General features: G+C 37.0%; 1 protein-coding gene across 2 annotated transcripts in view; it reads left to right on the top strand.

Annotated features, from left to right (window-relative positions):
• LOC140534551 (sodium-coupled monocarboxylate transporter 1-like) overlaps positions 1 to 17,377 on the top strand; it is a 36,892-nt gene that overhangs the window by 7,811 nt on the left and 11,704 nt on the right. Inside the window, exons 4-11 of one of the 2 annotated variants that reach the window (XM_072655698.1) lie at positions 377 to 444; positions 1,227 to 1,381; positions 2,345 to 2,449; positions 5,222 to 5,351; positions 5,927 to 6,015; positions 8,082 to 8,194; positions 14,120 to 14,187; positions 16,034 to 16,120. In XM_072655698.1, coding sequence (XP_072511799.1) covers positions 377 to 444; positions 1,227 to 1,381; positions 2,345 to 2,449; positions 5,222 to 5,351; positions 5,927 to 6,015; positions 8,082 to 8,194; positions 14,120 to 14,187; positions 16,034 to 16,120 — 815 coding nt within the window. Of the gene's footprint in view, positions 1 to 376; positions 445 to 1,226; positions 1,382 to 2,344; positions 2,486 to 5,221; positions 5,352 to 5,926; positions 6,016 to 8,081; positions 8,195 to 14,119; positions 14,188 to 16,033; positions 16,121 to 17,377 lie in introns of both variants that reach the window. The other variant, XM_072655696.1, reaches the window with a different exon arrangement.

The following is a 17,377-nucleotide window of genomic DNA, read 5'->3' as shown; positions in this document are numbered from 1 at the left end:
AGCCCCAGGCTCAGGGAGTATCGAAGAAGTGTGATTTTCAAAGTTGATGTAATTGTGCAAGGAGATGTGTCTCTAGAGACAATGGTGAACTCCTATGGAGCAGCCAGGCTTGAAAGGATGAAGCGGCTCCTCCTCAAATGAAGGATCTGGGGGGAGCTTTGTCAGATCACGCAAAGACTAGGTGCAGAACCAGGATGTGAAACCAGGTCCTCTCCCTCCAAATCCAGCCCTGTTTCAACCACAGATGTTTGTTTTATGGAATCTTACTGAAAAAACAAAACAAAACATCTTACTGAAATTCGGGGTGTGGTTTTTGAGAGTCAGTTGAAATGTACATAAATCATGGGGATTAATTTTTCACTCTTTTATTCTTCAGTCACAGGATTCGATCTATGGAGCGCTATCGTTGTCACAGGAGTGGTCTGCACTTTCTACTGCACCATGGTATGCTTACCATTTTATTTCCTTTGAGAAATGTCTCATGAAGTCCACATAATTGAAAATTCTAGGACTCAGGCACTCTCCCTCATGCTGTCAGGAACTGGGTTGCCCATACTTCTTTAATAATACATGGAAGATGAGGAGTATTCAGAGGGGAAAAAGTTTACACTTCCTCATTATATTCGATGACTTTTTGTTTTAGTTGTGGTGGTGGTAGTGGGGTGAGAATACTCAGGTTAATGTGAAGGGAGTTGGGGTCTTGACACATTGATCTAATAGGGCAGTGTGGTACAGTGGAAGGAATCCCTGAGAGGTGGAGCCAAGATGGTGGAGGAAAGGCAGGGACTCTACTGAGTGCACCCAAATTCTCCTTCAAATACCTTTAAAACAATTTCTTAAAACAAATTCTGGAGTGGCAGAATCCACAAAAGGACAGGGTGAAACAATTTTCCAATACAAGACAACTTAGAAGGTTGGCAGGAAAAGTCTGTTGAACCTGGGTGAGAGAAGAACACAGTTCAGTGCAGGCTGTAAGGAGCACAGACCCGAACCCAAGCAAACAAGTGAGGGAAATCCCTAATTCCACTCATCCATTTAGATATGGAGCCAGAAGACTTGACTTTGTACCTTGTCTATGCCCCTTATTATGCCCCTTGGACAAGTTACTTAACCTCTCTGGCCTGTAAAATTAAGAGATTAGATTAGGTAACCTCTAAGGTCCCTTCCAGATCCCACGAGACAATGATCAGACTAGTAATATTTTACATGTCTTTTCCCCAACAAAGGGTGGTTTTAAAGCTGTCATCTGGACCGATGTTTTCCAAATTGGAATCATGGTGGCAGGACTTTTGTCTGTGATCATACAGGCTTCTGAGATTCAAGGTGGGATCAACAATATTCTAAATGATTCTTATCATGGAGGAAGATTAAACTTCTGGGAGTAAGTTTTTGTGTGTGTGTATGTGTGTGTGTATGTGTGTGTGTGCGCACACATGTGCGTGTGTGTAAAATTTCAGTGGAAACAGTAGTATATGAAAATTTAATTAATTTTCCATTACACTTATTTATTTAGTTTTCTGAATTTTGAATAATACATTTTAAATTTCAATTTTAACAAGGAGGGACACCTGCCATTATGCACTGTGAATGTCCCAGTTTCTAGATGAGCCTTTCTCACCTCAGTAGATCAGTAGAGGAACTCCACTTGCTTGGTCACATCAGTTACTTTAATTTATCTCCATTAGACTTTTCCTGTGAGATCACAGAAAAAAATATTGGTATGCACCAAAGCCCTGAGTTTGGGTTACAACTGCAATCTTTTTGGTCCCTAAGAGCAGCCAAAAAGGGTTTAAAAAATTAAAAAAATCAACCAGAGTGATAGTTATATTGAAAAAATGAACCCCAGATGGTGCATGATATGTTGGTTATATTGAATTTTAATAAAAAATAACAATATTTTAAAATTTTTAATAATTAACCTTACAAGTTTTTTTTAAGTTTGTAGCATTTATATTCCTGAAGTTATTAAATCTTAAGACTATCTTAGAACTTTTGGGACACCCTGTCTTATCTTGTTTGATCCTCATTACAACCCTACCCATTTGACAGTTGAGGAAACTGAGGCAGACAGATGTTAAGTGACTTGCCTAGAGTCACAAATTTAGTAAATGCCTGAAACTATATTTCAAATTAGCTTTTCCTGACTCCAGATCCAGCACTCTATCTTCTGTACTTCTAGGAACATGGTCTGATGTTTATTTTTTTCAAGGCCTTATGTTTTTATGTTTCAAACTTCCAAGGGAGTGACTTTTCATTTCGTTGGGCTTAAAGGTGAAAGGTTTCTACAGTGTTATACTTTGTGCAATAGTCTGATGTTTTGTCTTCTTTTTTTTTCTTTTCATAGCTTCAATCCAAACCCTTTGCAAAGGTATAGCTTCTGGACTATCATTATTGGGGGGACCTTCACATCAGCAAGTATCTACGGCATCAATCAATCCCAGGTTCAGAGGTACATCGCCTGTAAAAGCAGATTCCAAGCAAAACTGTAAGAGCAACTCTGGTCTCAACAGTCTTTGTCAAATGTCCTTCAGTTTTTATAAAGGTCTGTCTAACTCTTTATATAATGGTAAATAGGACAGGTAGGTGGCAAAGTGGGGAGAGTGTCAGACTTGGAGTCATGAATACTCTTCTTCCTGAGTTCAAATCTGGCCGCAGACACGTGTGTGACCTTGGTCAAGTCACTTAACCCAGTTTGCCTCAGTTTCATCATCTCTCAAATGAGCTGGAGAAGGGAATGACACACTACTGTAGTATCTTTGCCAAGAAAACTTCAAATGGTGTCACAAAGAGTCAGGTACAACTCGAAAACAACTGAAATGGTAAATAATATAACATAGTAATACAGCTACACCATAGCAACAAGATGGCAAATGATGATGCTAATGCTGATGGTGATGAGGGTGATGAGGATGATGATGGTGAGGATGATGATTATATGCTGTAATAATGGGAGGCAGCATGATAAAGTGGATAAAATGTTGGTAATGAAGTCAGACCTGAATTTAAAGCTTTACTCTGATATATACCAGTTATGAGATCATGGGCAAATCTCACTTTACTGCTCAGTACTCTGTTCATTTATATTCATTTAATCAATATTTACAAGCAAATTGTCCATCTGTATCACTGGCATTTTACTCAATGATAAAATTGCAGGTCTGGACAAAAATGATGATGATGATAACCTGATTTTTATAAAGCACTTTAATTTTTAGCAAAGTGCTTTGCACACATTATGTCCCTTGAGGTTCAAAACAACATTAGTAGGTACTACAGGTATTGTCCCGGTTTTACAAATGAAAGAAATGAGACAGAAAATTTAAATGATATGCTCTGAGTTTCACAGCTCATAGGGTTAGAGGTGAAATTTGAACCTAGACCTTTGTAACATCAGGTCTTTAGAGAGTCAGTGTGGTGTACTGGTCAGAGCCTGGATTTAGATTCAGATCTTGAATCTGTCACTATCTGGGTTGGGCAACTTAGCTCTCTGGACTTGTTTCTTCATCTGTAACATGAAGGATTCAAACATGATCTCTCAGATTCCTTTTAATTCTAAAGGAGGAGGAAGGGAAAGACCTCATTGTCTTCAGCTAGGTGTCACAGTAGATGGAGTAATAGATTTGGGGTTAGGAAGATCTAAGTTCCAATCCTCCCCCAGACACTTAGTGATCCTTTATGGGAGCAAACAATTTTCCTAGACTGACAAGTTTCTTTTTTTAACAAGTTTTGTTCTTTTTTTTTTTTTTTAACATTGATGACTTGGGGAGGGTGAATTATTTTGATCAAAAGGATACATCTGGGGATGATAATTGATTGTCATAGCAACACATGTTATGTGCAGGTGGCTCAACTTAAATGGCACTATGTTCAATTACAGTAATTGCAAATGAATATGATGGTGGTAGGTTCAGATGTGTAGATCAATAGATGAGCATCATAAAACACCTGCACTTATTTCCTTATGAAATGGAAGTGAATGCCCTACCCACCTTACACTGAGTCTTCAGGACTCCAAAGTATCCAGGTACCTACTTAACTAGCTGAAAAAATTAGAGGAGATGATTGTTTGTAACTGTGCATAAAAGTACAATCTTTGGCATAACCAAATATTTTATTAACCTGGTTGGTTCATCATGATGTGGCATGACCACATGCTTTGTAATATTGTAGGATTACTTTTAATATATATATATACATTTTAATTACATATAATAACAATTTTTAACATTCATTTTTTAAAATTTAGTTTCCAAATTCTCTTCCTCCCCTCCCCCTCTTTGAGAAGGGAAGCAAAGTTGACATTGATTATATGTGTGCCATCATGTAAAGCATGTTTCCATTATTAGCCATGTTGTGAAAGAAAACACAGACCAAAAACCAAAACCAAAAACCAAACCCACAAAGAAGAAAAATAAAGAAAGTTTAAAAGTATGTTTCAATCTTCATTCAGATTTCATCAGTTTTTTCTCTGGAGGTGGATAGCATTTTTCATCATGAGTCCTTTTGAATTATCTTGGATCATTTTATTGCTAATAATAGTTAATTCATTCATAGTTGATCATTGTACAGTGTTGCTATGTACAATGTTCTCCTGGTTCTACTCACTTCACTTTGTATTAGCTCATATAAGTCTTCCCATGTTTTTCTGAAACCATTCTGCTTGTCATTTCTTATAGCACGATAGTATTCTATCACACTCTTATGCTACAATTTGTTCAGCCAGTCCTCAATTTATGGGTATCCCCTTCACTTCCAGTTCTTTGCCACCACAAAAAGAACTGCTATAAATATTTTTGTACAGATAGGTCACTTTCCTTTTTCAAAAATCTCTTTGGGGTACAGACCTAGTGGTGGTATTGCTGGATCAATGGGTATGCACAGTTTCATAGTCCTTTGGGCATAGTTCCAAATTGCTCTCCAGAGTGGTTGGATCAGTTCTATTGTTGGATTTCTAAAGAAAGCAGCTAGTAGAGAGTGAAAAAAGAAAGAGCTTAAACTCAGGTTGTCAAGCCCCAAGTTAAGTGGCTTTATCCCTATGCCATAATGCACGCTATATTTCTAATGTCAGAAAGATTGTTAAATTAGAGCAAAAACCCATTTTTGGTCCAACTAAATGATAATGTGTATGTATTTCATGTATTATGGAAGCAAAAGTGCTTTGGTTCTCCTCCCATGTGATGCTTCTTTTTATATTAAGACAGAATTTTATTTTTTGTTTTAGGTCTCTTTATATAAATCTTGTAGGACAATGGACAATCCTTGCCTGTACCGTGTTTTGTGGGCTTGCCATTTATTCAAGGTACCATGACTGTGATCCTTGGACTTCAAAGAAAGTATCAGCACCAGACCAGGTTCAGTACTGTTGCTCCTTTGTGAATACATTAGCCAAATGTACCAAACAAATTATGAAATGACCATGCTTCTTCAGAAAAAATTCTACACATTAAACAAAAAACGTGTGGGAAGGCTAGAAACTCATTGTCAAGAGCTGGTTTAAAACATTTAGCAAATTTGTACTTTCAAAATTATAGCTGAATGAGAAATCCTGGGTCCAAAATTAAAATGCAAAAACAAATTTTAAGAATATGTGTTAAAAATAATATTGACAATAGTTAGACTAGTTGGATCTCAGTCATGTTTTAGAAATTAGTTTAATTACAGATGTAGATACTGGTAGAAAGGGATGAGGAAATCATACAGCCATAGAACAGTATTGAAACTTTTCAATCAGCCAGCAAACAAAAATAAAATTTTGGTATGGGAGCTAAACATTATCTAAAACATTTATTTATGTGAAAAAACTCATTCTCTGACAATGCTTAGATAATTGAGAAATTGATCTATCACCTTCATAAGTTAAAAAAAACCAAGCAAACATATTTTCTGACAATAAAGTACAACCATATTAACTCTGGGACTTTTTCAGCTCATGCCCTATTTGGTATTGGACATTATGAGAGATTATCCAGGACTCCCAGGACTCTTTGTGGCATGTGTGTATGGTGGGACATTGAGGTATGAACTTTATGTAATTCGTGAAGTGTGATTTTTGTAGTGCTTTGTGATGACCTTTATATTTTCATGAGTTAAGTTGGATTTTAAATATAAGAATATTAAGCATGCAATTCATATATGTATTCTACTGAATACTTCAAAGAATTGCAATTTCATCAGGGTCTGTAGGATGAGATAATATTTTGAAAGTGCTTAACACAGTGCTTGGCACATAGGTACTATAATGCTAGTTATTACTATTATTGCTATTTTTAAATCATCATAATTTTATGTAGTATATTACTATATTCCCTTTCAGGTTTCAACAATAATGGCTAAATGTCAACAGTTTCACTATTTACCAAAAATAGGTAGCCTAATACATTTTCTAATACATGCATACATACACACACACACGGTGGATTGTATTGGAATTTGAATTAAGAACATCTGAATTCAAATTTTGCCTCATATTTTCTAGTTGTACTAACATGGACAAGTCACAACTTCTTTCTACCTTAGGCAATGCTCTAGAACTTTAAAATATAGAGGTGTTATTTGTATTGGTGGAAGAAATTTCTATCAATTTCAATGAAATCTCAGGTTGCCAATGCATTGATATACAGATATGGCTACAAAATGGGAAAGGAAGGGGAGACAGCAAACAATTATGTACAAACAAGCTAAATACAGGATAAATATGAAATAAGTAAGAGAAGGAAGGTGCCAAAATGAAGAGAGGTTGAGAAACGCTTCCCATAGAATATTGGATTTTAGTTGGGTCTTGAAGGGATCTGGGGAAGTCAGGAGGCAGAGATGAGACATGAGAACTTCTAGATGTGAGGGACAGCCAGAGAGAATGCCCAGAGTGGGGAGATGAAATGTTTTGTTCATGGAACAGACAGAAGGCCAGTGCCACTGGATCAAAGAGAATATGGTGGAGAGTAAGGTATGAGAAGGCTGATAAGATAATAAAAAGCTTTGAATGTCAAACAGGGCATTTTATGTTTGATCCTGGAAGTGAGATGGAACCAGTGGGGTTTGTTGGACCTTCAAGGTTCAGTTCCTGCTTCTGAATATGCTAGCTATCCTAGTCTGTGCATAATACTTAACTACTCTTTGGCCTAATCAATGCTCTTGGAGCACAAGATGCTGGATAGTAATCCATTTTCATGTACAGTGTGCATGGTAGAAACTCTCTACACCAATAAAATCACAGATTGCCCCGTCCTCAATCTTTATTCCTTAAATAACATCATATCATATTTTAAAGAAGATGAATTATAATAGTTCTTTCATTACAAAGGTGAAAAAAAAATCAATGTTTTGCTTACATAATGGCTAGTTGTGTCTTTTTGAGATAAGAGAGATAGTTTGGTGTGGTGGAAAGACAATTGACTTGGAATCAGAGGAGCTGGGTTTAAAAAAATCTCAGGTGTGCTATTTGTTATGTGTGCCCTTGATCAAGTCAGTTCCTTTTTCTGTGTAAAATGAGGGGGTGGGGGTTGGACTGGATGATCTCTAAGAGCCCTTGAAGTTCTAAATTTATGGCCTTATAACCCTATATGCTGCAGCAGAATGTAAACACCCTAAGTATTGGGACCATTTTCCATTTCTGTCTTTGCATCGCTAACATCTTTCATGGTGCCTAGCCTGTGCAAGGAACTAAGTGAATGCTTGTGGAATTGGACTGAATTCAACTGTGGAAAAAAGCACCAGTGCTGTAGTAAGGAAGCCTGGATTAAAATACTTTTTCTGCCCTAGCACCTTGGGCAAGTCATTTGCTTTTTTCTAGACCTTGGTTTCCTTATCTGTAAAACAAGAGGGCTGGACTGAATGGTCTCTTCCAACTCTAAATCTATGATTTTATTTGTGGAATCAGGAGCCTATGTCGTATATTGCTTGGCATCGTTGTTCCTCATCTGTCAAATGAACTGGAGAAGGAAATGACAAACCACTCCAGTATCTTTGCCAAGCAAACTCTAAAAGGCGTAATGAAGAGTTTGATATTACCCAAGATGACAAAACTGCAATAACAGTTTTCTTAAAATGCTTTAAAGTAATAAGATTTTCCCTTGTGTCCTTAGCACAGTGTCCTCCAGTATCAATGCATTAGCTTTAGTAACGATTGAAGACCTCGTCAAACCTCATTATCAATCACTCTCAGAAAAGAAGCTATCTTGGCTTTTGAAAGGAACAAGTAAGTGATCACTGAATTTTTACAGTTTTATATATAAAATCTTTTTACATACATCCTCAAAAATATGGATAGATGCTTGCCATATCAAAAAATCTTTATTCCTACATGTCTGGCTCAGTTTAGGATGGTCAACTATTTTTGCAATAACATGCGATCATAGATTTAGAAGTGAAAGCTGATGTAGATGTCACAGAATTGTAGCCTCTTGGAGCTGAAAGAGACCTTATTGCACAGAAGGTCCTACTCATACCTAAATAAGAATGTTCTCTATGGCTCATCTACTAAATGGTAATCCAGCAATTACTTGAAGACCTTAAATGAGAGGGAACGTACTACCCCCCACTCTCCAACAGCTCTAATTATTGAGAATCAAGCCTCTATTTGAATTTTTTAGAATTCCTATTTATTTTTCCCTAGTTTTGTAGAGTAATTCTAATCCTTCTTCCAGGTTACAGATTCTCAAATAATGGAGCAGAGCCATCATGAATCCCCTAAATCTTCTCTTCTCTGTGCTAAACATCTCCAGTCTTTTGGTCCAACTGCCTCCCCCCCACTTTTTTCTAACAGTTGAGGAAATGGAGGATCAGAGAGATTAAGGGAATTATGCAGTCATACAGATATTAAATAGCAGGCAAAGATTTGAGCTCATATCTTCCAAGTCAATCTAAAACTTTCCTCACTATTCTGTGCAAAATCACAGGAAACAGGTGACATCTGAGGTTGCTTTAAAGGATGATTAAACATTCTGAAAGTCAGAAGTGAGGAGCATGTGCTTTCTAAGTATGGAGAACAGTCTGTACAAGGGTACAGAGGCAAGAGGCAGAATGTTCAGCTTAGGAAATAGCCATGTTAATTTCCTTGACAATGTGCTGGCTGTTCCATGAACAAGACAGTCCATCTCTCAGCTCTGGACTTTTTGTCTGACTGTCCCTTGTGCCTAGAACATTCTCTCTCATCAACTCACCTTTTCCAGCCCTTATTAATTCTAGTACTTGTCTTCCTTCTCTTAAATATTTACTATTTATCCTGTATATGACTTGGTTGTATTTGTTTGTATGTTTTTTTTTTATTTTTTTATTTTTATTTTTATTTTTTTAATGTTTAACAATCACTGCCATACAATTGCGATTTTATCCCTCCCCACCCACCCCCCACTACCTCCCTCCCTCCCCACGACTGCATACAATTCTGTATAGATTCTACATATACTTTCCTATTGAGTATATTTTCACTATAGTCATGCTATGTAGTCAGACTAAGATAAATGAAAGAATCCATATAACAAATCAGAACATGATACACAAACAGATACACATACACAAACATGATCTGCTACATTATGTGAGTGACTTCCATATTTCTCTCTCTGAGTGTGGAAGGCATTTTGCCTTGAGGTCCACCATTGGGATTTTTTTTTTTTTCAGAAGTTCTTGTGTTATTACAAAAATCTAAGTCTACCAGAAAAAACTCTCACACACTGTGGTCGTTGCTGTGCATAAAGTTCTCCTGGTTCTGCTCCTTTCACTCAGCATCAGGTCATATAAGTCCTTCCAAGCCTCTTTGAAGTCTTCTTGTTCATCATTTCTTATGGCACAATAGTACTCCATTACATTCATATACCATAATTTATTCAGCCATTCCCCAATTGATGGACATCCCCTTGACTTCCAGTTTTTGGCAACTACATAGAGTGCTGCTATAAATATTTTTGTACATGTGGGACCCTTTCCCATTTTTATGATCTCTTGGGGATATAGTCCTAGTAGCGATATTGCTGGGTCAAAGGGTATGCACATTTTTGTAGCCCTTTGGGCATAGTTCCAAATTGCTCTCCAGAATGGTTGGATGCGCTCACAGCTCCACCAACAATGAATTAGTGTTCCAACTCTCCCACATCCTCTCCAGCATTTATCATTTTCTTGTTCTGTCATGTTTGCCAATCTTATAGGTGTGATGTGGTACCTCAGAGTTGTTTTGATTTGCATCTCTCTAACCAATAGTGATTTAGAGCATTTTTTCATATGATTATAGATAGCTTTAATTTCTTCCTCTGAAAATTGCCTGTTCATATCCTTTGACCATTTATCAATCGGGGAATGACTTTATTTGTTTGTATGTTGTCTCATATTATAAGCTCCTTGAGGGTGGGGACTGTCTTTTGCCTCTTTTTGTATCCCCAGGGCTTAGCACAGTGCCTTGCACATAGAAGGCACTTCATAAATGTTTGCTAAGGGTAGACTAGGCATTAGAGTATGTGAAAGTGAGGGATGTGAAATAAAAGTAGAAAGATAGTTTGAAGTCAGATCATAGAATGCCTTTAATGTCAGTCTCAGGGGTTTTTATTTTATACTGGAGGCAATAGGGACTCAAGGAAATTTTTTGAGCAGGGTAGTAAATACAGTGAAGTCAATGTCTTTGTATTTTGGGTTTTTTTTTGCACAGCTAGGCAAGGATGTATTGGATAGGGGAGCGACTGACAGCAGAAATCCTAGTATCTTGGGTCAGGTACATGCTGACCCTAAATGCAAGTTCCCAATCTAGAGAGACTGAATAAATGAGGCAGATAATTTAATTTTTTTTTGTAAATATAAACACTAAGTAAGGATATCAAAATGAACATTCAGCAAGACTATAGAGGCATAGTTCTCCAAATTTCCTGCTTATGGAGATGTACCCAGACCAGCAGCAATAGTCTGGGTGGGGATAAACCACTCATCAATCAGATCTGAAGAGTTACTCTTCATCTTGATGCTGATTTATACGTTCCTCCCAAACGAATTAGACCCCATTCTGGGTCTTCATAATTAAACACTATGCATGTCCTTAAAAATTGCCATACAAATCACATTAGGACCTGAGACCTGTGCAAAACAACATTTCACCCCTTGCTCTCAATAGCAAATAATTCACATATCCATTCTAAATACTAATAAAGTATTCACTACTCTTAACAAGGGAGAGAAAAGCAATAGTTCATAGCACAATAACTGGCATTGCCAAATCACAATTGCACAAAAGGTCACAACGGAGCAAAGTTTGCCAGCTGATGATAGAAACCAGACAAATAAAACTAACCACCAGATTGAGAAGCACTTGAAAGTAATTTCTGTGTCAAAGCATATGCATTAAATTATATCTGGAAAAAGAAGCTAGAAGTTTATAATCCTTTGCTTGAGAATCATCCTTTGGCTCAAGATGATAGCTCCCTTTCCCTCACTTGGTTGAAATTACATATACCCCAGTTCCCTGGTGACCCTCTTTCCATCTCAGGGATATCTGCTCCTAGGGAACTGAAGCCACACCATCTGGTCCAATGTGTAATAATCCTCCTCATTTCTCTAGTGGTTCTATTTCCAATTTCCTTAACTTTTAACCGTAAGCTAAACATAAGAAGAAACTAGACAAGAGGACTTCACTATCCCTCAGGGACTCATCAGAGACAGAACTGAGGTCAGCAGGGAATTATCAGGGACTACTGAGCACACAGTAGGTAGAACCATCTGCAAACCAAATACCAGAATGCTTAGAAGAGTCCAAAGACAGTATCCAGATGGCAAAACCTAAGAGTTGCAAGGGAAATGGGCTCAGTGGGAATATCACTCGTAGTAGGTCAATAATCTTTTTGAGAAAGGTGTTGGTAACTGTGGGTCTACACAGCATATTCTAAATTCATGCACATCCTATTGAAGTTCATGTTTGAGAAATGTAATGAATTAAGACAATCCTAAGATAAATTCTCAGAAAATGAAAAATAATTATGCAATAATTACAAATAGAACCCCAGAAAAAAGAATGGATTGGCCACAAGGACTCTAAGTAGATAGAAGAATGAAAGAGGAGTTGAAATAAGATAGAGTGAAATTAAAACACTTGGAAAGAAAATAAACTACATAGAAAAGAAGGTGGAAAACTTTACCCAATGGTGAATTCTCTGAAAAACAGAATGAAGCGAAGAATTAATAAATAAATAAATAAATAAACAAAAATTTTATTAGGTGATTACTATGTGTATTGTGATAAACCTAGGGGACACAAACAGAACTGTAAGCCAGTCTCTGCTCTCAAGGAGTTGGGGAGACAATACATATACATACATACATACACACATATATATATATACATATATACACACATACATACATACACATATACAACATACACATATGTATACACATACACACATACACCCTCCCCCATATATATATATATGGAAGACTTCAGCTATAAGTCAGATGGTTCCATGGTCCTCAGGGTTCAGGGTCCTTTATTTGTTGGTATTTAGAATGGATACTGGAATGATTTGTTATTAATCATAACATGTGATTTTAGTCCTTGTGCGGCCATGATAGGACTGAGACCAAGGGGTGGAATGTTGTGAGCTTTATTACCTGCCTCTTCTTTAATGCCATTTCCTTGATAAATTCCTATCAGCTTCCGATGCCAAATCTTTTGACAGCATCAAGGACTTTGGTGACAAGAATTTTCTTTTCTGGGTCTTCAGTGGCTTGGGCTGTAGTTCTTAGATGAGCAGGTTGCATCACCATGATTCTATGCGTATGGCTACAGACCCTGAGCTAGAAGCATTGCTATTGCCCAAGGTTCTTGGGTTCAGGATTTTGGACTGTCTCTATTAGAGTATTAAGAGAGTTAGTGGTCAAGAGGGTAGCAGTGTTTTGACTTCTCTGGAACATGTTGCCTCCTGCCTCTCCTTCAGGGTGTCTTGTTGCTTCAGCTAGGTTGACTTGACTACTCTGTGTGTGGCAGTTGGTTGGAAGTTGGCAGGCATGACTGACTCCTTCTCCACGAGAGTTGCTTCCTAGGATGATGACTATGAGGGTTAATCTAGAAGCAAGACCATGCCACTCCCAGGGTTCAGTAATTCAACGAAACAAAAAGAAATAGAGTAAAGCAAACGACCAGAACAGAAAAAAACATAAGATACTTATTACCAAAAACAAATGATTTAGAAAATAGGGTATGTAGAGATTGTTGCTTTAATTTACTTCTATGACAAATTCTTTGAGTGTGTGTTGGTTGGGGGTATATATAACACTTTTTTTTCTAGTTTAAATAAGAATGAGATTTGCAGGACTCCTGCTTCCACTGCCCACATTTCTATGTCTGTATAGTTTTCTTCAGAAGTACACCAATTTGAGAGATAGTAAGATCCATCCAATGTTGACTCATTCTTTACCTAATATATTCTTCTGAGAAGGGCAGAGGTAGGGGTACATGAGATACTAAGATGCTGTAAGACATAGAATGTCAATGAAAACATAAAAAATTTTAAAAAAAAGAAAGTGAACCTGTAATTTCATTGATGAGGATGACTCCTTGAAAGGATATATAACATTCATATTTGCTCCACTAACTCCTTAGTCAAAAAATTTAGATTTTTAATATTCTAAATATTTAATCCGAACATACCAAGCAAAGACTGAGGGAGTTTCCACGTGGTTAATTTCTATAAAAATAAAATCACAAATACAATCCTTTGTCTCTTTCCTCTTTGCCATCCAGGTACGCAAAGTAGTTCTGAATAAATGTATTCTGTTACTGGTAAACTTAGAAAAATAAAAGTGATATAAAGTTTCCTGTAAGCACAAATGTTTGGGAAGGATTAGATTAATAATAGTCCATAGGCTTATGATCTCCACAGTTAATTCCAGGGATTCTTTTCTCAATATAATCTAGTGTTTCAACTAATCCTTAAGCACAACACAAGGGTTTTATTTATCATTCGTCATTTCACATTGCTTTTCCACACACCCCATTTTTAACCCCTTTGTCTGCTTTGATCTCTCTGGCCGTTCTTGGACCCAGTCTGATTATTAACTTGTTTGAAAGCTGTGATGAATTTATTACATTGGGAATATTAATTAGGCACATCAAGATCTGAGCCTGACTTTCAATCTGTTCCCCCAGGTGTGTTGTATGGAGTTCTGTGCATTGGAATGGCAGCCCTGGCATCGCTCGTTGGGGTTTTGTTACAGGTGAGAATAGATCTCCTGCAGTCCTGTAGTAGAATCAGTGGTGAGCAGTCACCATTGTGTTACTTTTTTTAACCTTAATTATCAAACAATTCATTAAAGGTCCTCCATGAGGCATTATGCTAGATACTGAGAATACTAACAGGAAGAAACAATTCCCTTTTCCAAAGACCTTATATTTTCATGGGGAAGCAAGTACACATATGAGTGTATATACTATAAAGTGAATAATTACAAAGCAGTATAAAATACAAAGTAGTTTGGGAGAGACGACATGAGGAGCTGGGGATATCAGGAAAAATTTTGCTCAGAAAGCGATGATTAAAGGAAGAGAGACATTTTATAACGTAGAGGGGAGCAGGAAGTACATTTCAGGGCAGTGAGAAATGCTCCAAGACGGGAGCTGAAGAGAAGAGCTTGGCTGGATTATAGAAGTAATGTCCAGTAAGGCTGGAAAGGTAGGCTGGGGACAAGTTGGAAAGGACTTCAAAAGTTAAACAGAAGAGTTTCTAATTTATCTTAGAGGCAATAGGGAGCCACTAGAGTTACTTGAGTGACAGGGTTGTATCTGTACTTATGGAAAATTACTTTTGTTGAGATATATGGGATGGATTAGGCAGAAATTTGGAACAGGGGACTATTCCAAGGTTTTTGTAATCATCTAGGTGAGAGGTGATGAGAGCCTGAACTAAGGTGGGATATATGTAAGTGGAGAGAAGGGAATGAATGTAAGAAATGTTGTGGAGGTAAAGATGGCAAGATTTTTCAACTAATTGGACAAGCAGGTTAAGGGAGAATAAGGAGTTGAGGATAATTCTTAGGTTACCAAACTGGGAAACTGGAAGCAGAAATAGGGAATTTTGAAAGAGGGGAGAAGATTTGAAAGGAAAGATAGAGTTTTGGCCATGTAATGTAGAATTCTGCCATGTAAAGTGCCTCTGGGACAAATTATATAATTTATAGTATCAATTATATAGAATGTTACTAGTTATTATGATTGTAAATAATATAATAAAAATTATGCATACAAATAATTCCTACATAATATAAATATATACCATGGTGATTAAGAAGGTTTGAGAGACTGTTTCTGGGTAACAATTATTTTATTAATAAGGCCAGGAGGTTATTAATAAAAGGATAGTCATTTGGCTATCAGTCTTAGACCAAAGATCTCTCATGGCATTGAGCCCATGGTTCACATGCCCTTCAAAATACCCTCCCTGAGGCGTACCAGTCAATTCTGATTGGTTAACCCAATGGGAGGTGAGCTATATTAAAATGAGGGTCTTGGGATACCCAAATCTTCATCAAAAAGATGTCCATTTCCATGTCACCTGTCTTGACAAAAGGGAGAATCAACACTTCCCTAGACCTGTATGAATAAGCACATGAAGAGCAGGAATCCATCCATCCTTTAACCCAAACTCAAAATGTCTTTTGCTGTCTGTTTAGATATTGACCTGAGTAAGTCTTGAAGAGAAATTTTCTACACTGCTTGGTTTCTAGATGAGGAAGTAGAAAAGTGGGAAAACCTTGGCTATGAATCAATAATTGATACAAGAGACAAATATTCATTTCTCACAGTATATTTATGTGTGTGTGTATATATGTATATGTGTATATGTGTGTCTACATGTATATTTCGGAGAGCCAGTCATTTAGAAACATTTACCAACATACTTGTGTCACTGAATTCCATAAAATCATTTTTTTTCCATTTTAGGAAAGCCAGACTATTAGTATATTTCTTCCCTTGATTCCACACCATATTGGAGACCTAGCTATTTTTTTTTTTTGACAATGGGCCTGTTACAACTAATTTGTGACTTTTTTATTTTCTCCTTAGGCAGCTCTCAGTATCTTTGGCATCATTGGTGGGCCCCTTCTGGGTTTGTTTTCTCTGGGCATGTTGGCCCCCTTTGTCAACTCTACGGTAAGTATAAAGGATAAAAATGAATACAGTGTCTTTCCTTAAAGTACAATGTTAATCAGTGATTTTTCTCCTTGGTAAAAATTTAATCCATATTAGCTCACATCAGTGACTTTTTTTGGAGTTTAGAAATGCTTTTGTTGACCCAACTGGGATCGCAGAATAGCAGATTTAGAGCTGGAACGAACTTTAGATGTCACATAAACCAGAGTGTCAAATACTCAGTCCCACTCTCACGTGCAGAAATTTTTTTTTTTTTAAAGTGAAAAATAGTTTACTTCAATCTGCATACAGACTCCAGTTCTTTCTCTGGAGGTGGATAACATTTTTCATCATGAGTCTTTTGGGATTGTCTTGGATCACTGCATTGCTGAGAATAGCTAAGTCCTTCACGGTTGATCATCATACAATATTGTTGTTACTGTATACAATTTTCTCCTGGTTCTTTCTACTTCATTTTGCATCAGTTTATGTCAGTCTTTACAGGTTTTTCTGAAATTCTCCTGCTCATCATTTCTTTTTTTTTTTTTTTAATATTTTTTATTTTTTAATGTTTAACAATCACTGCCATACAATTGAGATTTTATCCCCCCCACACCTGCCCCCCACTACCCCCGTCCCTCCCCACGACTGCATACAATTCTGTATAGGTTCTACATATACTTTCCTATTGAGTGTATTTTCACTATAGTCATGCTATGTAGTCAGACTAAAATAAATGAAAGAAATCATATAACAAATCAAAACATAATACACAAAAACTTACACATACACAAACATGATCTGCTACATTCTGCGAATGACTTCCATATTACTTTCTCTGAGTGTGGAAGGCATTTTGCCTTGAGAACCACCATTGGGATTTTTTTTTTTTCAGAAGTTCTTGCATTATTACGAAATTCCAAGTCTACCAGAAAAAACGCTCGCACACTGTGGTTGTTGCTGTGCACAAAGTTCTCCTGGTTCTGCTCCTTTCACGTGCAGAAATTTAACAAAATAAATGAAAATACAATAAAATATAGATAATATTACTTTTTAAAATTTAGTTGATCTGTATCCTGCAAGGACCCTTTGCTTGTATTTGAGTTTGATACCACTGATCTACACAAACCCTCTCATATCACAGATTCCAGGACTGAAGCTTAGGGAGCTTAATTGTCCCCCTCACTCAAGCTTCCATGCATAGCAAGTGACCCAGTCTGGGTTTCAGCATACCTTCCACTCCATTCCTCCCTTATCCTGATGCTCTACAGGCACAAA

Source organism: Notamacropus eugenii, chromosome 3, assembly GCF_028372415.1.
Source record: "Notamacropus eugenii isolate mMacEug1 chromosome 3, mMacEug1.pri_v2, whole genome shotgun sequence".
Taxonomy (NCBI): domain Eukaryota; kingdom Metazoa; phylum Chordata; class Mammalia; order Diprotodontia; family Macropodidae; genus Notamacropus; species Notamacropus eugenii.
The sequence above is the reverse complement of the archived record's forward strand: the minus strand, read 5'-3'. Positions and strand labels throughout refer to the sequence as shown.